At 44.5% G+C, this 24,141-nt stretch overlaps 1 protein-coding gene across 3 annotated transcripts in view; it reads left to right on the top strand.

Annotated features, from left to right (window-relative positions):
* Positions 1-951: 951 nt before the first annotated feature.
* Positions 952-24,141, top strand: part of PDE4B (phosphodiesterase 4B) — a gene marked incomplete at its 5' end in the record, with an annotated part of 194,740 nt that continues 171,550 nt past the window's right edge. For 2 of the 3 annotated variants that reach the window (XM_080623584.1, XM_080623583.1), the window contains 2 exons: positions 952-993; positions 3,743-3,978. In XM_080623584.1, coding sequence (XP_080479710.1) covers positions 952-993; positions 3,743-3,978 — 278 coding nt within the window. Of the gene's footprint in view, positions 994-3,742; positions 3,979-22,516; positions 22,753-24,141 lie in introns of those variants that run through there. The other variant, XM_080623585.1, reaches the window with a different exon arrangement.

Here is a 24,141-nt window from a genome sequence, read left to right as displayed (position 1 = left end):
TGGGGAGATTTCCACTGGATACAAGAGGAAAACTTTTGCTGATGAGAACAATCAGCCAATGGAATAATCTTCCCAAGGAAGTGGTAGGTTCCCAGGACTGGACACGTGTAGGATTCAACTCCATAGGGCGTTGGGACGTCTAGTACAGGTCATGTTTCACCTAGAAAGGTTGGACCAGATGACCCTTGAGGTCCCTCCAACCTGGCATTCTAGGATTCTATGAAAGAAAGGGAAAAACCCCACAGTCCTCTGTGTTTTCTCTATGTACTCCTGAATGTAGCTTCTTTATGAGCACTAAATCCACAACAAGAAGGAATAGGGGGCCGGGAACACTCCAAGGGGCTGTTGCCATGTGCTGGTTTCCCTGCTGCTTCAGCTGCGCGGCTCTTTCATTCCCTTTAGCCCTCTTATGTGGTTCAAAGTGGCTGCAGGGTCTCTCTCTTTACAGAAGGCTCTGATTCAGTGGCTGAAGTGGTGTGTATGTGCCAGTGTAATAATAAATATGTTTGTGACTTATGATTAAATCTTTGAATCACACACAAATATAATTCCTTTTCTTCTATGAGAGCCGGCCCAAGCTGTTCTTGGAGACCTTCTATATGGTACCTCTGAAAAGGGCTCTGCAAGGAGAACCTGGTAGCTTTGATCCTGTATTAGTGGAGGTGTTTCAAGGCTTGCTGAGATTGCAAAGCCTTGTGAGCACTGGTTACTTTTAACATGGTTTACTAAGTATTGCGTTGCCCTCTTACTAATAGAGCTCCACTTGCACAACATCTGCTGCTGAAAGTGGGCAGGAGGTTATAAATCTGTGGTGTTAGAAGTTAGCTCCATAGTTTGTTACCAAAAGGAGTTTGTCATTCAGAAATCCCTTTCCTTTCTTTCAGGTGGTCCATCTGAAGAAATTGGATTTAACAAGAGTCCTGTGTAACGGGGAGCACTTCAGTCTCAATAATGAAGAAAAGCAGAAGTGTCATGACTGTAACTGCAGATGAAGTAAGTTTCTTCTGAAGGTTTTATTATTCCCAGTACTTGATGAAAATGAGATAAAAACTTAGATTTTGTGTCTTATTTTGTAAGTACCAGCTGGTTTTGCCCTGGTTACTCATTGATTTCGTTGGAGTTGTTTGCCACTCATACAATAAGCAGAAAATAAGCCTGGCACATTTCAAAACAGACCAAGCAACAAGTTTTAGAGGAGTTTTATGCAAAGCATATCCTGTACTCATCTTTGGTCAGTGTAATGTGGGCAGGCAGCTCAGTTCTGTGTGTGCAGTTCTGGTGTCCTCAACATAAAAAGGACATGGAACTGTTGGAACAAGTCCAGAGGAGGCCACGAGGATGATCAGGGGCTGGAGCACCTCCTGTATGGAGACAGGCTGAGAAAGTTGGGGCTGTTCAGCCTGGAGAAGAGAAGGCTGCGTGGAGACCTCAGAGCAGCTTCCAGTGTCTGAAGGGGGCCTACAAGGATGCTGGGGAGGGACTCTTCATCAGGGACTGTAGTGACAGGACAAGGGGTAACGGGTTCAAACTGAAACAGGGGAAGTTTAGACTGGATCTAAGGAAGAAATTCTTTACTGAGAGGGTGGTGAGGCACTGGAATGGGTTGCCCAGGGAGGTTGTGAATGCTCCATCCTTGGCGGTGTTCAAGGCCAGGTTGGATGAGGCCTTGGGTGGCATGGTTTAGTGTGAGGTGTCCCTGCCCGTGGCAGGGGGGTTGGAACTGGATGGTCTTAAGGTCCTTTCCAACCCAAGCCATTCCATGATTCTGACTCTGGATCCCATCTTTGTACATGTGCTCTACTCATATACTTCTGTGTTTCAGCATCTCTCCCCCACTGTAGCTGCTGGACTCCTAATGTGATGATGCACGTGTTTCTCCATTACCACGCTTGCTAATCATCATCCTAATCCCCTATTAATTATACTCTAGTTCCCATTCTCTGGAGAGATGTATCAGTTTGTACTGATGGGGTGATAACAGCAGCTTTAATTGTCTTGTTTGTCACAGCTGAGGCTCACCAACCTTGGAAAATGGTGTGGAATGTAAAAGAAAACACAGTGGAGGCGTGGAACCTAATAGAGCAATCTATAGCACTCCTACAATAAATAACTATTTCTTTTAAACTCTTAGACCACATGTTACTTTTGGCATGGGCCTGTAGGGACAGAACTAGGCTGTACCCTGCAGGAGGGGAGACTGAGATGAGCTCTTAGGCAGAAGCTCTTCCCTGTGAGGGTGCTGAGGCGCTGGCCCAGGGTGCCCAGAGAAGCTGAGGCAGGTTAAGTCAGATCCTCACATAGAAGGCAGGCTTTCCTTTCTGGGGTTCCTAGGAGTGTTTTTGACCTGATTTTGTGCTGGCAAGAGCAAGTTTGGATCACTGAAGCATATGTTTGGAAACAGCATGCCAAATATTTTGAAGTTCTATCTAGGTCATTATGATGTTGATGCTTTAGTAAATTCATGGATCTGCACCAGTGTCCCTGGTAGCCCTTCAGACTATATGCAGGGACTACAGTAGATGTGGGCCATGTTGTTTCCATTCTGGATGCTTCACATGGTTGTGGAATGGACAAGCAAGTAGGGAAGTTGAGAGAACTGGTAGTGTACCTTTCTCCTGCCAGCTTTGTCTTTCCTTGCCATGTTGTTTCTTGCTGAGGAAAGAGAGTCGATGGTACCAGCTGTTTAATAGTCTCATGGCAACAGAAAACATACTTTCCATTAGAAACTACCAGGCAATGGAGGACTCGTGCTACTTTGCAGTTGGTCATGGGGACTGATTATGGGAAGTTGAACCACTCTTTCTGAAGTCACACAGGGCTGGGTGGGAGAGTGCAGTGGTAGGTGTTTGTAGGGAAGTGAGCCAAGGGATTTGGGGAGGCTGAGAGCTGGGCTTGGAAAGGTCTGTGAAGGGTGGAGAGGTGGAGATCAACATTCAGGAGCAGGTTGAAGAGGAAAATGTAGAGGGATTACAATATATATATGTATATATGTGATATACTGATCATAATAACCCTTCAGCTTCTACTGGTAGCTCATCACCCACAGGACAGAAATATTCTCATTTATATTGGACAACTATATTTGAGTAGCTAAATTCTCCAAGGAAGACCCAAACTGACAGCCCTCTTGCAGTGCTGTTCTGTGGGAGAACTTCTGGCTCGGGTTTGAGAAGTCTGACAGCCAATTCTGTGATCATGGTGATGCCTTTAAATAAAACTGAGTAGAAGCTACAAGAGGAAAAACTGCTCTGACTGATGAAAAGTTTTCCTTGAGTCTATTTCTAGACATAGGGTAGGGTAACTTAGCTGGGAGTTCATCTCACTGAATGGCTCTTGGATGATTTAGATGTGTCTATATCCAGTATTCACCTTTCTCTGCCTGGTGATTCATCAAAACGAGTGCCAAATTGTGTTGAGAGGAGTGATACTTTAGATGATGTTGAGTGGAATGTTCTGTGAAAAAGCTTAAAATACCAGAAGTTTAACATATTGCTGAAGTGACCTGGATTAGGGAAGTGTTCACTTTGATTAGAATTAGCTGTTGGACAAGTTAGGAGTGGGTTTTCAAGTTCATACGTAACTTGATAAAATAACAATGCAGCACAGTCAGACTGTGCCAAGTTTCATCAGACGCTTCCCCTTTGTGGGCAGCTCTGGCTGTAGGACAACACTTGAATGTGGTTTATCCTCCTGGAGGAAAACATTTGTTTGCAGAACCTCAGTGGCCTCTCTGTCTTTGCAGAATGCTCTGGATTACCTGGAGTGCGGGCTGAGTAAGTCCTACAGCACTTCCAGCCACGCTCTGGGCATAGACCTCTGGAGAGGAAGAAGATGCTGTTCTGGGAATTTGCAGTTACCCCCATTATCCCAAAGACAAACAGAAAAGGCAAAGACCCCTGACAGAGACATTGTGTGTAGACCAACAACTCTGCCTTTGCTGACACCTCCAAGTATTGCCATCACCACTTACCAAGACTGGTGAGTTATTTCCCTTTGTTATGTCTCACACAGTTGGGGTTTAGGTTTGGTTGGGTTTGTTTTCTGGTTTATTGAAACAAATGATATCTTGTCTATATTGATCGGTGCTGTTGATCTCTATCAACTGGTGCATCGTGGATGTAAGTTTACAAAGGAATTGCCTGGTTTTGAAGTTCTACTTCTGTTCAAACCTCTTCTGTTCGCTTTTCTGTGTATCTTCATGATACTTTTGTGTTGTAAATTCTGATCGTGGCCAGAGGGTTTGTGTTACTTGCTTTGCACCCACAGAAAAGTTCAGGATGGTGGTAGGCAGATTGAGGAAAAAGGATTGAGCTCTATTTCCAAGTTAAAAGAAAGGCTTAGAAAAGCATGTAAATCTGGTGCTTAGCTCAAGAAAAGTCTCTAAAGAAACTCTCAGAGAGCTGATTAAAAGGGAATTGCTAAGAGATGATTCCAACTCAATACTAAGTACCAAAACAAGGGAATTCATCTAGAGGGAGGAGAGGAAGACAAAGCCCCAGGTGCTGATGTGTTGGAATTGCAGTGGTAGATTTTAATGGCACAGCAAGGTTAGATGTCCCCCTTGCCTTATGAATCTTGAATTGGTGTTGCCGTGCAACCTTAAACCCTGTACTCACCTTCAGATTTCAGGTGTGCTGTAGATTCTAGGTTTTAAATGCTCCACTCTCAATTTCATTTGCTGGCTGCAAGACATGCTCACATCACTGTTTCCAAGCCTGAATCTGGGTTTAGCTTCTGTTAAGCTCAGCAGTGTTCAGAGCTGGCATTTCAGTTTGCACTTGAACAGTTATGGAGGGGATCCTAAATTCATTTGTCAGTCCTTTACAAACAGGTTTCCTATTGAAAGCAGGATTTTTAAACTATGCATTTGAATAGATGAGATGTGGAAATCAAAGAGGAATTAGGAGCTTTTGTTCAGTTTTTGCATTTAATTGCTGTGGGTAAATTTAACAAGATGAGATGACAAATGAAATCCATCTAATTTCAGATGGATTGTGTATTTTGACAGTGAAAGGGTTGCTTTTATCTTCATGAGCACTTTAGGAGTGTTGCCTTCTGTGTATCTGCAGCAATTTGTAGTCTTGACAGCAAGACAATGTGGACCCTATTCCTCAGGTGTGCTTCTAAGAATGAATTAGTTCTGATCTTTGTACACACCTTCATGCACAATTAAGGAAAATGCAAGGAATTCAGCTGGTTTTGTCATTGGTTTCCCTTGTACATAAACACAAGGGGGCATTGCTGCTCCTCTCTTGCATTACTGCAGAATCAATGTGTGTGTGTTGTGTCGTATAACATGTAGTTTTCTTCAGTGGTGTGCCAAAGAGGAAACACTTATACTCAGGTTATGGTTCTTTCTTCACTGCTGTTCATCCACTATAAGTGAGCAGATGTCTACCGACTTCTCTGGTTTCCTTGAATCTATCATACCTATGCACAGCCCTGTACGAGCTGGGGGTTGCTGGTCAGTGTGACTGATGCAGGGTGCTGTTCAACACCTCCTCACACGAGCATCTTTGCATCTTCCTCCCCTTTTTGACTGGGACACCAGTTAGATCGACCGCTCTTACAGCTGGGCTGAGATTTGGCCTGATCTTTTGGGTTTCTATGTAACTTGTAGCTGTGAAGGGCTTTTGATGGGGTTGTCACTGTTCTCTGCCCCATGCCAGCAGTTCCTTACCTACACAATCTCCAGCTGTTTGGGGCCTGACCACACTTTCATAGTCATGACTGAGATTTATTTGTGTAGGAGCATCACAAGCGTGATCACATCTGCAAGCTGCTTGGGCTTTATATTCTGCTTCAGTTCTGCATGAAATATACCCTAGGCACAGATTATATTTGTGTAAAGCTGGTATGTGCCATTGTGTTGAAATAGCTTTGGAATGATATAAGTATTAAGAGACTCAGTGAGTGGGCAATAAAGTGATAGGAAAATTTCAGTGTGGAGAAATAAGTGATATATCTGAGCATGAAAGAATTGTAGCTGCAAAACGATGTAACTATGCAGGAACATAGTATAGAAATCCAACAGAGTTGCAGGTTCAGTGCTTAATAACGGTCTAAACCCCAAATTAAGTGTTAAAGATTTGGAGGAAAAGAGTAGTAGATAAAGCATAGAACATCGGGATGTCACGGTATTGGTCAAACATTGAATATAGTGTACAGTTCTGGTCCTTCCTCTCAAAAAAGGGTATAGCACAACTAAGAAGAGTGAAAGGCCTCCAAGATGATTGAAGATACGGAACAGCTTCTGCACTGGGATTGACCAAGAAGGCTTGAAGTCTTCAGCATGGGAAAGACGCAGTGAGCTAAGGGATAGGACTGAGATCTTACTAATGGTAAGAGCAGAGGTAGTTGATTTATTGCTTATTGTCCTTTCCAGTATGAGAAAAAAGGGCCATGAAATAAATTGGTATTGCAGGCATTAAAGCAAGTGCAGGGAGGTGTTTCTTTGTGCAGCTTATAGTTCCTAGATGATCTAGATGGAACTGGATGGTCTTAAGGTCCTTTCCAACCCTAACTATTCTATGATTCTGTGATTCCTCTGGGGAACTTTGTGCCATAGGATACTGTGGATGCTGGGAGTTTGAGCAGGCTAAAGGGAATGCTTGACAGATCCTGGGAGGAGGATCTTTGTGGTTTCCTTCTGAATACATCTTGTTCAGTTTCTGAACTCCAAGATATTTAAGGCTGGGAAAATATTTGAGGGGAAGTATCATGTGTTTGCTTTCTGCTCCTTTCTGCTCTGTGCCTTTAGTATCTTGTGAAAGACAAGATCATGGACTAGATGTACCGTTATATATGTATAGTATAACATAGATCTGGGGTTTTCACCTCACATTAGGGGTATCTTTCCCTGGAGCTTTAATAAAAATCCTGAGGCCACAGGCAGAAAATTAACATGTTTTAAGCAATTGGAGGTGGGGGAGCCTAATGCCATTAAACTGTAAATCTCAGACTGGGACAGGAAATAGGATATTCCTTGTGAAAAGAGTGTCCAACTCTTAGTTTCATAGGATTATAGGATAATTCGGGCTGGAAGAGACCTAAGTCCAGCCATTGCTCCAAGTGAGGTCAGAGCAAGACGCACAGGGAAGTTTATCCAGTCTGATCTTGAAACCTCCAAGGATGGAGACTTCACATCCTCTGGGCAACCTGTTCTGCTTTGTGACTGTCCTCAGCTGAGAATAAAGTCTCCCTGTGTCTGGTGAGCAAAATGCCAGATGGCAAATACCTCCTTTATCCAGTGATATTTCTGCCCTGAAATCCTGGAAGAGGGTTTGTGTATAACAATAAACCGGTGGATCTTCCTGGAGCTGTTTAGGAGATGCCACATCTGTGAAAGACAATGCTTTCTGTTACTAAGCATACATCTTGCAGAGCTCTGTTGTTACCCAGCTCTCTGCAAAACCTTATGTATCTATGGAGAATATAGGTTGTATTACAGCAGCTTCAGTGCTTTGTTCTTTTAAGAATATAGCTCATTATTGGTAGGGTGAAATTTGGTTCTACCACCACTGAAATGGTACAAAACTCAACATGCACCATCAGTGCTCTGCTACTATGTGCTAAGAGTGCACTGGTCATGAAAAATGAGCTGTTCTTGGGATTGCAGTAACTGTGCTTTGAAGAAGAGGATGAGACAGTTCAAATACAGAACACAGCGTGTGGGAGGGACAGAGGAAAATAAGCTTGTTCCTTCTGTAAGAAGTTTTTCTGCCACATCTTGTCAGAAATCACCTTAACTTCCTTCCAGTGGTAATGCAGAAGTAGGACCCGTGACAGGGTGAGCCATGACTCACGTAAGTATTTTCACTGAAGATACAGGAGAACCTAAAGATAAAGCTGCTCCTGCGTTGAGTTTTAAATGTGTTTATGAGAACTGTGTGTTCTTGAGCCCAAGAAAACCAGGCAAGATCCGTGATCAGCAAAGGAGAAATGGGCAGGTTGACTCCAAAGCAATCATTCTAAGCCAGCTGTGATATAACAGTATTTAGTGTGACCATGGCAAGGCACTACCCATACAAAATAGCTTTCATGAGCCATGCACAAGGGAAAAGGTATATGGGATATATAGATCTTCAAGTGCAATCTGAATGTAAGAGTCTTACAAGCTTCTATTGAACACATTTTGTCTGTGTTTTCATAAAAGTGGTTAAAATGTTTTCCACAATCCTGCTCTGTATTTTATAACTGAAGCTTTGTGATAATAAATCCAGGCAAGAGGGAAGAACGAGGGTGTGAAGAATATATTTGTACCTACACTTAGAAAATCCAAAATAGTTCTCTTACCCTATTTTTGATGCTCAGCAGCTCCTGGATTAGATTTGACAGCTAGCTTCTGATTTACACCACTTCTCACATCAGACTCAGGTTTGCGGAGACAGTTTGACAGTTTTGCATCAAGTTGCTATGTTGAAACAAAAATAAGTTCTGTGTTGAGTCGCAAAGTGTAAGGAAATACCTAAAGGGGCCAACAAGAAACCTGGAGAGGGGCTTGGGACAAGGGCCTGTAGGGACAGGCCAAGGGGAATGGCTTTAACCTGCCAGAGGGGAGACTGAGATGAGAGCTCTTAGGCAGAAGCTCTTCCCTGTGAGGGTGCTGAGGCGCTGGCCCAGGGTGCCCAGAGAAGCTGTGGCTGCCCCATCCCTGGCAGTGTTCAAGGCCAGGTTGGACACAGGGGCTTGGAGCAAGCTGCTCCAGTGGAAGGTGTCCCTGCCCGTGGCAGGGGTTGGAGCTGGATGAGCTTTAAGGTCCCTTCCAACACAAACCAGGCTGGGATTCTGTGAATGTTAAGTACAGTAAGAAGTGCATTTCTTTAGGGCATAGAGATTGTGTTGAACATTTAAGCTATGTATTAAATGCTGTGTTGAAATATGTGTGTTGCTAATTGGCCAACACAAAAGCTATTTCCCTCTTCTGCAAGAGTGAAACGGGAGCTCGCTAGGTTTGAGGGAAGCTGTCTGCTAATAGAGCTGGCTGCAATTTGAATCACTTCAAAAAATTAATAATAAAAATCACTATTAGTTTGTCTGTACGTTTCAAGCTTATTTTTTTAGTGTAAACAGTATGGCTAAATGTAGTATTTTGTGCGTCTGTGAGCTTGCTGCATTATTGCTAGTCATTTGTCAGTGAACGGCTCTATAGCTGACTTTATAGAATCCCAGCCTGGTTTGGGTTGGAAGGGACCTTAAAGCTCATCCAGCTCCAACCCCTGCCACGGGCAGGGACACCTTCCACTGGAGCAGCTTGCTCCAAGCCCCTGTGTCCAACCTGGCCTTGAACACTGCCAGGGATGGGGCAGCCACAGCTTCTCTGGGCACCCTGTGCCAGCGCCTCAGCACCTTCACAGTAAAGAGCTTCCTCCTCATATCCAATCTAAACTTCCCCTGTTTCAGTTTGAACCCATTACCCCTTGTCCTATCACTACAGTCCCTAATGAAGAGTCCCTCTCCAGCATCCTTCAGTAGGATGTAGCCCCCTTTAGGCACTGGAAGGCTGCTCTGAGGTCTCCACGCAGCCTTCTCTCCTCCAGGCTGAACAGCCCCAACTTTCTCAGCCTGTCTCCATACGGGAGCTGCTCCAGCCCCTGAGCATCTTCATAGTCCCCTCTGGAATTTTATTGTGCAGGTCAGAATGAGGGGCTTGATCCTGTTGTCCACATCCATCTGAAAATCTTCCTGCAGCTGGGCTATTCAAGAAGAGTGTGCAAGTGCATGCCTGCTTTCCTGTGTGTGTGACTCAGTGCCAGATCCATGCTTGTAGTACTGCACATTGTTCTCCAGATGGGGATCTTGGGCAGCAAATTAGATGCAACATGAAAAACAAACCAAACCAAATCAGTGCTGGCTTCAGTTAGGGGTGGCTCATAGCCACCATGAAGCTGTTAAGCTAATGGTAATTAAATGATAGATATGGATAGATATGGATAAAGATGGAAATGGGTATGGAAAGTTAAAGTCCATCCATAAAGGGGATGGAGGTTTGCATGGAGGATTAAAAAGGATAATAAAACTGTAGCCAGTCCAGTAAACTAAGCAGAAGGTAGTGCCCAGTCACTCATTTACCTGTTTGAAATCTGTAAATCCCATGGAATGAAAGGAGTTATTTCAGGTAATAGGAAGTTTAAATAGGAAAAGTGGGATGAAAACTGTAAGTTCAGAAGGAGTAACACTGTTTTAGAGAAGTGTGGGGCTTTTGTGTTTCGTGTTGGCTTTTTAAATGGTGTTTCAGACTGTGAGATAGTGCCCTGTGAAATAGGTTGAAGTCTAATTTCTTAGATCATTTCATATGCAGCTAGATAAGAACTGAAGAACTATGCTGCAAGCATGGAATAGAGGAAAAAAACATGAGCTGGATTCCCATATGATAAGAAAAATAAAAACCCAAGAGGGAAAAAAATCACCCTTACAGCCATACTTTGATTTTTCTACCTGTATTGAAGATTATTTAAATCACAGAATGGTTGATGTTGGAAGGGACATCATCTGCTCCAAAATGTTTATTAGTTCTCTAAATCACAGCAGGTTTTGTTGTAATAAAGCGGGATCAGTTATTGTGGTTGAACACGCTCCTAAAGCCTGGACCACGTTCCTGTGGGGCTTTTACTTACCTTGAAAAAGGAGGTCAACTGTATTCATCATAATAGCTCATCTATTCTTTGGGGAAAAGAGTTTGTAATTACACTGTGCTGTCTCTAGAAAATGTTCATGATCACTCAGTTTTGAAGATCAGACTTGCTGTGATTCGTCCTAAGCTTCCTAACAGCATGGCAGATGTAGGGAGTATTGAAGAGGGTTAGAGCTGGAAAGAGTCCTAAAGGGTTTCATCTGCTCAGTGATTTTGTTTGCTCTTCAGTAGGTAGAAAGATCATCTGGTACATTTAGGGATGGCTCATACCTGGTGCTGAACACAGGAACTGGTAGAAGCGTGGAGTGCTGCGAATAGTCTCTGAAAGGCTGAAAATGTTCCCTTGCAACACAGTTCTTATGTCGTCTACAGGTAGATCACAAAAACTACATAAAGAAGCCCTCTGATGCTTGAATCTGATTGAGCTCGCCAACGCGGGAGGCAGGGGCTGCTTGGCTTCTATAAAAAAGAGGAAATCCCTTGAATTTGTTGTCATTGTTGGCCCCCAGCTTCATTTTAATGAAAATACTGAGGTAATTTAAAGAAGTATTTTCTCTTAGTAAGAAATTTCCACCAGAGACTACCCCATCCTATCTGACTTGGTTGGGGTGATGGTGGTTCTTCCTCACCAGAAACTAGGTAGAGAATCACTTGGAGCAAGCTGCTCTAGTGGAAGGTGCCCCTGCTCATGGCAGGGGTTTGGAACTGGGTGAGCTTTAAGGTCCCTTCCAACAGAAACCAGCCTGGGATTCTATCAAAGAGATAGAGTCAGTACAAATGCAAACCTATCTAGGGAGAAACTGCTGCAGAGATAACTTGTGCTATCTCTGAGTTATCACTGAGGTTATTTTCTCAGCTAAAAATACACAGATCAGTGTTTTGACTGCCTATATTTAGCCATTGTCTGCTTCTGTCAGTTTTTGAAGCTCTTGGATCTTCGATTTAGTTGGCATATTTCTTATCTCTATGTTTTCTAGAAGGCCTAAATAGAATAGCCGCGATTTATGTGTGGTGTAGTTTGGTACAGAGGAATTTTAAGAGGAAATGTGATGTTGGATTAGTCAGAGACATTTTATAAATGTCTTTTATAGCCAATTTATATTATTGCAAGATAATCTTTTTCTTAGCTTGCATCGATTTGATTTGTTGGGTTTTAGTGCTTAGAATGGGAGCATCCCTTTTCTGTATGAGCTGCAAGGTGAGCCCAGTAATTTCACTGAAGCTGATCCTGAAGTTTGGTGCTGCAGGATTTGCCTGCAGATACGAGTCGCTCAAAACAGAGGTAGCTGTAGGCACACAGAAAGGGCTTCTAATGATGCAAATGTAATTATATACCTTGATCCAGAAGGAAAGAAGACAGCTTGAAATGTATCTAGAATGGAAAGAAATGAGTCACTGTAAATTAGCAGAAGACAATGAAGCTTCTGAAATATGTTCAAACTTCATCCTCCCAAGAATATAAAATAAATGGAGAATATGGAAATACAGGTGATACAAAAGCTGACTCAAACAAGAATTTGACACAACTTTCTCTTCGCTTTGAACTTCTGACTAATGATAGCTTCATCTGAAGGGAAAGATCAAACCCAGTTTGCTTTGTTACCTGGAGAACTGCCTTCTGGCTCTCAGCTGATCCATGGCGTCAGATAGATATTTACTCAGTGTTACACATGATGCTTCTGGTGGTGGTCTGTCTTGTGCTGCTCTGCCAGTTAAGAGGTTGTTTGAAGTTTGGCACTGAGTGTGTTCCTTCTGGAAATGTTATGTGAATCAGCAGTTATCTAGTAGATCATCTAGTGACCATCACAGCAGCACCTTGAATCCTGTGTTCAGCTCTGGGCCCCTCACTGCAAGAGAGACATTGAGGGGCTGGAGCGGGGCCAGAGAAGGGCAATGGAGCTGGTGCAGGGCCTGGAGCACAGTGTGATGGGGAAGGGCTGAGGGACCTGGGGGGTTCAGTGTGGAGAAGAGAAGGCTCAGGGGGGACCTGATGGCTCCCTACAAGTGCCTGAGAGGAGGATGGAGCCAGGAGGGGCTGGGCTCTGCTGCCAAGGAACAAGGGATGGGACAAGAGGAACCGGCCTCAAGCTGCACCAGGGCAGGTTTAGATGGAGCTGAGGAACAATTCCTGCCCCAGAGGGTGCTCAGGCATTGGAACAGGCTGCCCAGGGCAGGGCTGCAGGCACCGTCCCTGCAAGGGTTCACACCCCGTGAAGACGAGGCCTCAGTGCCATGGGTTAGGGGTGGCCTTGGCAGTGCTGGAAACGGTTGGACTGGATGGGCTTTTCCAGCCTTCTGTTAGGTGTTTTCAGTAGCTGTGTCACGACCTCCTGGAAGCTTTTAAAACTTACCTATGATATTAATTCCCTCCTGGGCCCTTTGAACAGAGTGTGGGGTGTCCCTGCCCATGGCAGGGGGGTTGGAACTGGATGATCTTAAGGTCCTTTCCAACCTTAACTATTCTATGATTCTATGATTGAGGGCATCATTGAAATGAATTAGAGGACCCATAATGTAGTGTTGTCCTCTGCTGTGACCTCAGTCAGATTATGTATGTTCTCACCCAACTGCTGCACCAGGATCTTGTTAGCCATCACAGGATGCTCTGTTTCCATTAAGAAAAGCGTGAGACTTACAGGCTTGGACCTGCCACAGCCACCTCCTCTCTTTACCCCTGTTTCTATTGGCACTGGCAGTGTGCTGGTCTCCAGGTTTTTGGCTGTAAATTTATGCCTTTATTTAAGCTGTCATGGACAAAGCTGTATGGAATTAGGACTGTTGTGCATGATGCATTTGCTGTTGTTTCCCAGCACCAAAGCATGAGGCACTCGGCAAAGCTGGAGGTTACAACCACACTGTTGAATAGTGAATGCAGTGAGCTTTACCTAGTTGTGTTGGGGTTCTTTTTAGGGAAAAGTAACTATAAATAGATGCGTGTTGTAAACCTGATGGTGTTCGAGAGAGCTGATAAGGTGCAGAGGCTCTGAAACACAAACTAATTAAAATAACTTGCTTGCAAAGTGGAATGATGCTTTATCAGTCAACTGCTGAAGAGCTGAGAACCTGCAAGAGCAAGATTAAGATACATACCCTGAACAGACTCGCATTAACAGAGAAGTTCTCTGCTAGAAGTTCTGCTAGAAGTTCTGCTCAGCTGCTATAGGTGGAACTGATAAGAGACACATCTTTGCTCATGAAAATGATATAAATCCTTTCATTGAAAGGAGGAGAAAGGTTCTCCATGGCCAGACATTCGTTTTTGTACCCTTTCCATTGCCTGTGTGAGTGGAGATGTTGCCAACCAAACCAAACTGTAGGGTTTTTAGGGGAAGGTATGCAGGATGCACCAGTGACCAAGCGGGTACTTGAACTGGTTATACAAGATTATCTGTTGTGAGTGAGGACATTGCTCTGACAGAGATATTTGATTTTTTTTGTGCTTTTCATTGTAGAGTGTCATTTTCATTCCAGGTACATGAAATCACACATCCTAAGGCTTCTTTGCATTTCATATTGAACAAGGAGGTTACCTGTGACTGAATTTCAAGGGGTGCTGCTGGGCAGTATGAGTGTGGAGGCATCTGCAGAGCATCTTGACAGGGGCTGAGAGGCCTGGTCCTGGCTGTCGAGTGCTGGTGACTCATGTGAGATGAGGAGCTGAGTCACAGGCAAGCGCAAGGCAGAGGCAGGTGCAGCTCGTGCTGGTTGCACCCAGCTCACACGCCACCAGATGAACACAGAGCACAGATCTGAGCACAAACACAGGCTGAGCGAGACTGGATTGAGACTGAGGAGAAGGGCTTGGGGGTGTTGAGTGAGGAGAAGCTCCCCATGACCCAGCTTCAGTGTGCGCTTGAGCCCAGAACCCCCCCGTGTGCTGGGCTGCCCCCCCAGAGCGTGAGCAGCAGCTCAGGGAGGGGATCCTGCCCCTCTGCTGTGCTCTGGGGAGACCCCCCCTGCAGCCCTGATCCAGCTCTGGGGCAGCAGCACAAGAGGGACGTGGAGCTGTTGGAGAGAGGGCAGAGGAGGCCATGGAGATGCTGCGAGGGCTGGAGCAGCTCTGCTCTGGAGCCAGGCTGAGAGAGCTGGGCTGGGGCAGCCTGGAGAAGAGAAGGCTCCTGAAGGGGAGACCTGAGAGCAGCTCCAGTGCCTAAAGGGACTGCAGGAAACCTGGAGAGGGGCTTGGGACAAGGGCCTGTAGGGACAGGCCAAGGGGAATGGCTTGAACCTGCCAGAGGGGAGACTGAGATGAGCTCTTAGGCAGAAGCTCTTCCCTGTGAGGGTGCTGAGGCGCTGGCCCAGGGTGCCCAGAGAAGCTGTGGCTGCCCCATCCCTGGCAGTGTTCAAGGCCAGGTTGGACACAGGGGCTTGGAGCAAGCTGCTCCAGTGGAAGGGGTCCCTGCCCGTGGCAGGGGTTGGAGCTGGAGGAGCTTTAAGCTCCCTTCCAACACAAATCAGACTGAGATTCTATGTATAAGTCAGTAGCCTGGCAAGGGGCGAGGTAACCTGTCCAGGCAAATATTTTTTAAGGGATTCCTTTACACTATATCTCTGTAGTAGCCTCTCTTCTATCATCACACTGGATGTAAACAGTATGTGAAATCATATGATTCTATTGCATTGGCTTCTCTTTTCTCTGGAGTCACTCCAGAGGCCAGTGAAGAATAACTTGGTTATTGAATTAATTTGTTAGATATTAATCTATAGCTCTGAAACGAGAAGATAATCACAAGTAATACAGATTGGCCTGACGTATCTGATTACTCACTGTGGATAATATAGAAGGCATTTAAATGTTCTCTGAGAAGTACTCTAAACCCAGCACAAAGTTGCTAAGTAAATCACCATTATGAATAAAGTATCTTACTGTGTCCCCTGAGGGTTTATAGTATTTACATTTCTTTCCTTATATGTATTTTTTAGGAGATAACAACATAAATAACTGTAAGGAAAGATATAATTGTAGAACGATAAGAAATTGTGCTTCTTTGTTTAAATACTAAGAAGTGCAAGGATCTCGGATAAATTGTGTTTCTGTCTCTGTTTTGTAATTTACTATGGATAAAAAGCTACCAAATCCAGTTTGGGACTAACTGGCAGGTGAAAGGCATCAGGCTTACCCTTAGCACTGACTGCTTCATGCATGTCCTGAATGCAGGCAATTTGGCAGTGACAGAGAACACCTTGTAGAGCTCTACTCAGGCAGTACAATGACCTGGGTGACTCCCAGTTCAGTGTGAGCAGACAAGCATCCAAGCCACTCAGAACTCTCAAGGTATCCTCCTTAAAGATGGAGTTCTTTTATTTGTGACTAATCTCTAAAGCCTTCTGGATCTTCTTGACCTTGTTAGGGGTTTTAAAGACCAAAAAGCTATGAAGTCATATACAGAGGCTGCAACTGTTGGCTGTTAAACCAAAACCTAATGTACAAGCTGCTTGTTGAATGGAGAATAGCCTGTTCAAAAGCAACCAGATGCCAGTGAAATGGAAAGGGCTCAAAAGGTCACCTTTTATATAGGGTGGGTCATGTTCAACCTTTGCTAAGCTCATAGATGTGGGTCATATCTGTGCTGGTGTTCTGACTCTGGATTAAATAAGGACAGAGTTTGTTTCTTTGACAGTTGACTCAGCTCTTCTGTCACTACTTATAGCCCTCCAAAACATCGCTTCAAAGGCCTGTGCAAGAATTACTGGTGTCTGCCCTTCAGAAGATTGCAGAGGCCCCTGAATCTGTGGGCATGGGGATCCAAACTATGTAATTTTAAACTATTAAATATAGAAAAGCTTTATCTTTCAATGGTACTATAAATTGCGTGACTTGTTGTTCTTTTTGCCTCTTCAGTGTGGGAAATTTGTCATGTAAACCAGTAATTAGTGATGGATTTCTGCCTCTCATTCAGCATCTCAATTCCTGCATTGGGTTTGCTCAGCCTGTTGTTAAATAAGACATTAATAAGGGAGGGTTGTAGAAGTTTGCTACATCAGCATCTCTTCACAACTTCCAGATCCTATTTCTTTGTGTTATTGTTTAGCAGGGTTGGTACTGCATGTTTTGGAGGTTCGATCAGTGCTCTGTGTTGTGGCTTTACTACGCCGTAGGAAGATGTGGCTGATCAAACCCAAATTGTAATGGTGGATTCTTAGTATACAGGCTAAATGACTATTTGAAAGCATCAGAATTTGGTGTGATGGTTTCAAATGTCAATCACAGGTATAGGTTGAATAGAGGCTATCGCCAGATTTGCTGTTATTCTGGGGGAGCTAAAAGTAGAGTCTGGATTAGGATGGGGTAGAATTAACTGATGCTGATTCTGCCTCTAATGTAATAAGTAACACTCACTGTGGGATGCGCACAGTGTGGTGGTAGAAGGGAAATAACGAAGGCATGAAGTATGTATTTTACTGATTCTTCTCATGTCAGTCCCTTCAGCTTATCCTCTTCACCTTTCTTTTCCCTTTTTCTCCACTTCTGTTGTGTCTAGAGGACTAACTCCATCACTGGAAAGATTGAAGCTCCTCACCACAAACACATCCTTAAGTGTAACGCTGGCTGTACAGCTTATATTTTATTTCCTTGTAATCTTTCCCAGGTTTTAGCAATACTGCATCCAGCTCTTCTTTTCACATCACTGTCACCCTCCCAGCTCTTTACTAATCATTACTCTGACTTACAGCCTTTGCTGTCATTTCCTATCCATTCTCAAGTGGCTTCTATTTTCACACTGAAGCACTCTTCCTTGGCACCAGTTTTCCTGGCTTCTTACCTTTCTACAGCTTCCAGTTCATTGATATATTCTTTTGCCTTGCTCTAAGTTTCCTCCTAGACATTTCTGCTGTGTTTGATTCATTTGCATCCCCCTCTCATCTTTGCTTGTCTCCCATTGCCTGGGTTGCTCTTATTTATTCCCAGCACTGGCTCATCTCAGCAATTACATCTTCTGCCTTAGGCATCGAGCTGAAGATCACATCCATGTCAGCCCTGTGACATTTCCATCACAAATCTATTCCCTCCTCTGCTGCAGTCTTTGTGACTGAATTCTTTTCCAGTACAAATGACTGTTTCCATATTCTTGACTCTCTCTTCTGCCTTCTCCTTTCCTCTGCTTTCTCTATTCACTTGTCTTTATTGGTTTAGTCCAAGAGAAAATTGTCATTTTATAGCTTTCTTCCTCCCTTACCTTGGTTTAATTTCCCCCTTTTCTCAAAATCAGCTGTTCCTCAACTGCTCTGTTCCTCTAAACTCACTTGCTTCAATGCCCCAATTCTAACTCCAATTTCTAGTCTCCTGCATGATCACCATTTAGATGACCTGTTGGAGGGGGACAGTGATTTCACTGCCTCCTCCTTGGGATCACATTGCCTATTCACCTCTCGCTGAGCTAATGGAGCTCATCAGCTTCTAGAGTTTCTCTGCTGGAAGTCCATCATTGATCCTCTCCCAAACCATCTTCTACCCTGGACGACTGGCAGAAATGCAGATGTTAAGTAGCAGCAGTGCCATGAGATTCCATAATGTTGCTGGCCCAAAAGGTATTTTACATCAAATGTGCTCAAATTATAGTCTAAAAGAAAGATACTGGCTCCTCGGAGTCTGATTAAGCCCTTCCCTTGAGCATCCTCTGCTATTAATAAAGGCTCTAGAAATGGCCATTCTCCTGAGCGACCTTTACAGTCCTGTGCTTGCACAGATGCCTGTCTTAAACCAAGCAAACACTGATGTATGAGGGACCTCAAAGTCCTGCCAGCACTAACAAGTGCAAAGGTGCAGACTCTTTATTGCTTCAGGAACACGTATTACGTGTGTGCATTTATTAAATTGCTTGAATAACAATTAAATATATGGGGTTGCTGTTGTCTCTGGTTTATATTTTAGAATGATTGGCACATGTCTTAATTTTCATATTGTTTGAAAGCTTGAAAAAGATCCTGAATTTTGCTTTTAAAGACAGAATGCCAAAAGCCAGGATTTTGGAAAAGGAGGCTCTGCACTTGATTAAAAATATTTTTTCTCTTTGTTTCTTTTGAAAAAGAAGGAAAAGTAATACCAGAAAACTGCAATCCCTTGGAATAATTTTCTAACTAATTTGCTGTCAGAGCTATCTTTTTGGGATGCCCTGCTCGTGTGTATGGATCATAGAATCCCAGCCTGGTTTGGGTTGGAAGGGACCTCACAGCTCCTCCAGCTCCAACCCCTGCCACGGGCAGGGACCCCTTCCACTGGAGCAGCTTGCTCCAAGCCCCTGTGTCCAACCTGGCCTTGAACACTGCCAGGGATGGGGCAGCCACAGCTTCTCTGGGCACCCTGTGCCAGCGCCTCAGCACCCTCACAGGGAAGAGCTTCTCTCTTATATATGGATGGAGCAGTTGCCTCTTCCTTGCCATTTTGTTTTATCCTGGCAATTACAACATAGAAACAGGTAAATACAGTGCTACTGTAAAGAAAAAGTATGTATTCTTGTTGCTTAGCAATTGCTCTGAGCACAAGGAAGAGCAGCCTTTGATGAGGAATTGCATGCTTGGAAATGTTTACCACCTGTCTCAGTTATTCTGGTAAAAGGTATTGAAATGTATTAAATGATATTAAAACCTTGTGCCATCCTGGTCACTTTGGTAATCTAGGAAGCTCTTATGGAAACTCACCCAAGTACACTTCAGCCTGTGAAGTTTTCCTTAATTGTCCTTGTTCTTCCAAGTGCTTTTGTCTTCCTGATAGTGGTACGAGGCCCTTTTCTTTCATCATCTTTTCCCCCTCCTTAACTCTTCCTTTGTATTCCTGGCCCCTTCTCTGAAATTACTTGTTCCTCTTGGAATACTGATCCTATTGCACACAATAATCTCTGTCTATACATAAATTATTGCATTTCACTGAGTTACTGGGACATTACAGAAGGTCAGGAAAGATTGAGATGCATGTTGACCACCTTCATTAGCATGTTAGAGGAACTACAGTAAACTGGTCCTTGTACCTGGTATCCTTTCCAGGCGTTGCTGACCTGAAGTGTTGCCTCCTGTTGCTGACAGCAGCCTCAGCAAGTATAGTAAATTATTGTAAGGTTTATTCTGATACCAAGCTTCCAGCTAGCTCAAGTCTCTAGAGATGTTCTTATTCTCACCTCTTGGCTTATCCGGGAGTAAAGAGGCGTATCTTGATGGAATTCCAATACTACAAAGCAGTAGAGACTTTATAGATATTGACTGAACACTCCTCTGTGCATGCAGCGTCAGAAATCGGCAGCATAAAGGATGATGCCAATGCTTCCAATACCTAAATGGGGCCTAAAAGAAACCTGGAGAGAGGGACTTTGGACAAGGGCAGGTAGTGAGAGGATAAATGGGAATGGCTTTAACCTGCCAGAGGGGAGACTGAGATGAGCTCTTAGGCAGAAGCTCTTCCCTGTGAGGGTGCTGAGGCGCTGGCCCAGGGTGCCCAGAGAAGCTGTGGCTGCCCCATCCCTGGCAGTGTTCAAGGCCAGGTTGGCCACAGGGGCTTGGAGCAAGCTGCTCCAGTGGAAGGGGTCCCTGCCAATGGCAGGGGTTGGAGCTGGAGGAGCTTTAAGGTCCCTTCCAACCCAAACTATTCCAGGATTCTATGATGGTAGCTGTAATGGAAAGAGACTGTCAGGTAACTGATAGCTCCCAGTGCCACCAAGATCTGGAAGATACTTGACAGGAGATTTCCTGTGCTAATGGTCAGCCTTCAGAACACTCTGAGGTTGTGTGCTTTCTTTGCTCCATCAACTGCCTGTGCACATCTTGCCAGAGCACCTTTTGCAGGCCGTGGGGCTGACATTTCATTACTCATTTATGAATGTCCTAGTAAGCATTTCCTAATGGAGACTTCTTCTGAGACTTCTCTGGATTTGGGTAAGGAAAGTACATCCTCAGTGTGAGGAGCATGCCACTGGACAGCCTGTTTTATTGCAGAGTGCTTTTAGAACATGCATTTCCCTTTATTCTCCTTACCATTTAAATAGCTTTATGGAAAGGCAGGGAAATACTGTTTCTCTGATACCAGTTTAATTCTCACAACCCCCCTCCATTATCCCATTTTATTTCCTGGTGAGTTAGAAAATTCATTTTTCCTATTTGGAATTCCAGATTCTAAGCATTTGTGTGGATTTCATTTATCATTCAGCACAGCTCTCAAGCATCCCTTTGTCTTTCACTGCCTGTCAGTACAGTCGAGATGTCACAGTCTAACACGTCATAATTCCTAACGCATTACATATTCCTGTTGTGCTGCTGTGTGGACCTCTCAGTATTAACTAGCACTGCATGGCCAGGGTGCTTAGGTTAGCCTGGGGCAGATCCTTCTCTTTTTGTGTGTTTTCTGTTTGCTGGTTTGGTTTTAAGTGAGTGTGAATGGTGAATAACACAGTAGTGGGTTAGGTAGGATGTGTGGTTACTCCTCTATAGTCTCTGCTCCAGGGAAGCTCTCTATAGCAAACCTTTTGCTTGAGTCTGATGATGGTTTTGTAAAGTCTTCTGGGATGTATGAATGAAAAGAACACTGGAATGAGATAGGACTGGTGGGGATCTGTTGTGTGCTTGATGCCCATGCTTTGTAATCAAACTCTTGCACTGGGATCAGAGCACTCGCCGTGTCCTGCCTGGTTGCGCTCCTTCCTGTCTCCTCTTCTTTCAAAGGAATTATTGTATTCACATTTCAGGTCACCTACTTTTGACCAGTTAAAAAGACGCTGTCACTGCCTGTAGTATTTATGATGTTCTTACTACCAGCGTTAAATCTTGTCTTTAACTTCCTTGCTTGGATTTATTAGTTTTTTAGCCTTGCAAGTGTACAAGTTGGTTTCATGGTGTTTATGTCCAGAACAAAAAACCCTGGGGTTTGTGTTTCTAAATACATTTATTGCTTAAGTGAACCAGAATTATCTTGCAGGGAAGTGCCAGCTCCCCACCCTCTGCAATTTCCCTCTCTTTCCTCTCCGTGTGTTTGTTGCTGGGTCGGGCTGTGCAGTGTCTGGCAGTGATTTTGCCCTTTGACCGTCCATAAATCCCAGCACAGCAAAGGATGCTGCCGTGGCAGCGTTCAGCTTCATCTGTGGATGCTTTGCTCCTGCGGAGTATTATTCCTTACCTTTGCGGTTTTATTCCCCTCTATTAGACCTGTCCTTCCTGTCCCACCCTGAGCCCTGCTCATGTCTCTATCAGAGATACTGATGCTGCTGGCACCCCGGGGTGCTCCGGGGGTGCCCGGGGACAATGTGACGGTGTGAGACGGCTCATTAAGATTTCATGGGAATCCAACACGCTCATCACAGCAGATAGAGCTGAGCGGAGTCCAGTTGTCAAACTAATACCGAGCCAATAAGCGTGGCATGGGTGGAGCTACTGCAGAATGGGTGAAACTAATTGTGAATGGAGACCTTTTTGTTAAGCACAGTGGGCCTGAATGAATCGGGTTGCTTGGCTTGTGAGACAAGTTCCTCGGGTTTATTAGTGAAAAATCCAGTGTTTTTGTGGTCAGGATGCGAAGCCAAAACGCTATAGGAAAGGGATTGATCGGGAGCTGGCTGCCATGAATTTTTCATGAGCTGGTGTGCGGGGCTGAATGGCTCCGGCGCGCGTCGGTGGGGAGCTGGCAGCGAGCTGCATCCACACACAGCCTGCTGACACACAAACACTTTGGCGCATTTTCAGAGGGAGAGCTGGGCTGATAAAGGGCTTTCTGACAGCCCTGGCTTATCGGCCTTCGATTTATGCTGCTCTTGCTTCAGGCAGCCTTTCCATTCGGAGCCCAGCCTTGTGAATGAGCAGGGTGAGCTCCGCCGATGGGTCAGCGCTTCTGGTCTGCGGCGGTGCCTGCGTGATGTGGTTTTGATGCGTTCTCTGACTGGTGAGAGCTCACACAACGTCCAAGCTATGACAGCAAAAGAGTCTTCTAGGGAACTCACTACTCCCGAGTCCGAGATCTACATAAGGACTTTCAAAGAACAAATGCATCTCGAGCTCGAGCTTCCCAAGCTGCCTGGGAACAGACCAACGTCTCCAAAAATTTCCCCTCGCAGTTCTCCAAGGAACTCTCCATGCTTCTTCAGAAAGTTGCTGGTGAATAAAAGCATCCGCCAGCGTCGTCGCTTCACGGTGGCACATACCTGGTAAGGTCTGCTGGGAGGACCAGTGAGGGTTTATAGAGCAGAGTGTGTGCAGCTGGGGTTTTAACGGGGGAAAAATGAGCTGAGATTCATTCACGGTACTCCCTGCAAGCGTTAAATGAATAGAGCAGAAGGCAGCCCAAGTCTGTATAATGCAGTGCCTTGACAATTGTCATTCAGCTTCTGCTCTCCAGAATAAATGCAGCCCATTATTCACGCGTGCCGTGGTTAATCTCTGTTGAACAAAGGCAGCAGCCGGTAACTTTCGCAGACATGATGCTGTTGTAGGTAGAACACACAAATTCGTTTCAGAGCCTTCAAGATGTGGTTTTGCCTTTGCCCCCGCCAGCTCCGGCTGCAGATGACAGTACAGGTGATGCGGGCAGCGTACACTGGAGTTAAATGCTGGAAAGGGCTTTAACTTCCCTGTGAGGGGCTTTTAAACAGTTTTTCTGGCTACAAGTAGCCTTCTTTCAGCCATTTTTGCAAGGGAACCCCGGCTAAGAGTCTGCTTTTCCCCCCCTGCCTATTACTAACCCCAATAGTCCATTTGCGTGCCATTAGAGCTGGTTGTGAGCTGTCTCTGACTGTCAGTTACCCTGGTTAAACCATGCCATAAGCAGGAATCAAAATACACAGTTCAGGAATGTCTGTAAGAGTCTCATTAGCTCATTTTCTCTATTTATTCTATATGGGTCTTGTAGGGGCCACTTTGGGAATTCCCAAAGTCTCCATAAATATGCAGGACTTGACTGTGGGAATCAAACCAGAAAACTTTCAGTGACATGAATGTTTTTAAACCCTGCTACATTCTTTTCCTATTCCTGAGACTGAATCAGAGGAGGGAGGATGAGGTTATCCCATTTGCATGTGGCTGGGGCAGTTGTTTTGGGGTATCTGAAATAACTCCATTGTCATCTGCTACTTTTTAAGGTAGAAAATGCATTAAAAATGGTTTAATTCGAATGTTTCAAAGCTGTGTTTGCTTCTGAAGTGAATTACTAATTGCTTGGAGTGGATTAGTAGCTCTTACACTTGTTCTGTGCTGTTAAACACTAAGGAAAATAAGAGGAAAACCTAAACGTGGATACTAGGGAATTGTACTGAGTCAAACTGGGATAACTGACTGTTTAATTCCTTTTTGAAATGGATTTGGGGTGGAGCAGCATTCAGTTCAAATTAGGATTCTGGAATCATGGAGACTTCCTGATTTATTTATGATTTCCTTTAATCCAAGCAGTAATCACAGCCACCCAAACTGGGTACGTGCTGTAACCCCACTGAACCAGTATGTTCTTTAGCTTCCTCAAGCATTTGAATTGGTTGTAGTCAGTAGACTTTAGGTTGATCCATATTAATTCTCTGAGCATCTGTCATACCTCCCAGCACTGG

Source organism: Psittacula echo, assembly GCF_963264785.1.
Source record: "Psittacula echo genome assembly, chromosome: 7".
In the NCBI taxonomy this organism is placed as follows: Eukaryota; Metazoa; Chordata; class Aves; order Psittaciformes; family Psittacidae; genus Psittacula; species Psittacula echo.
Note: the sequence above shows the minus strand (reverse complement) of the source record. Positions and strands in the feature narration are given on the sequence as shown.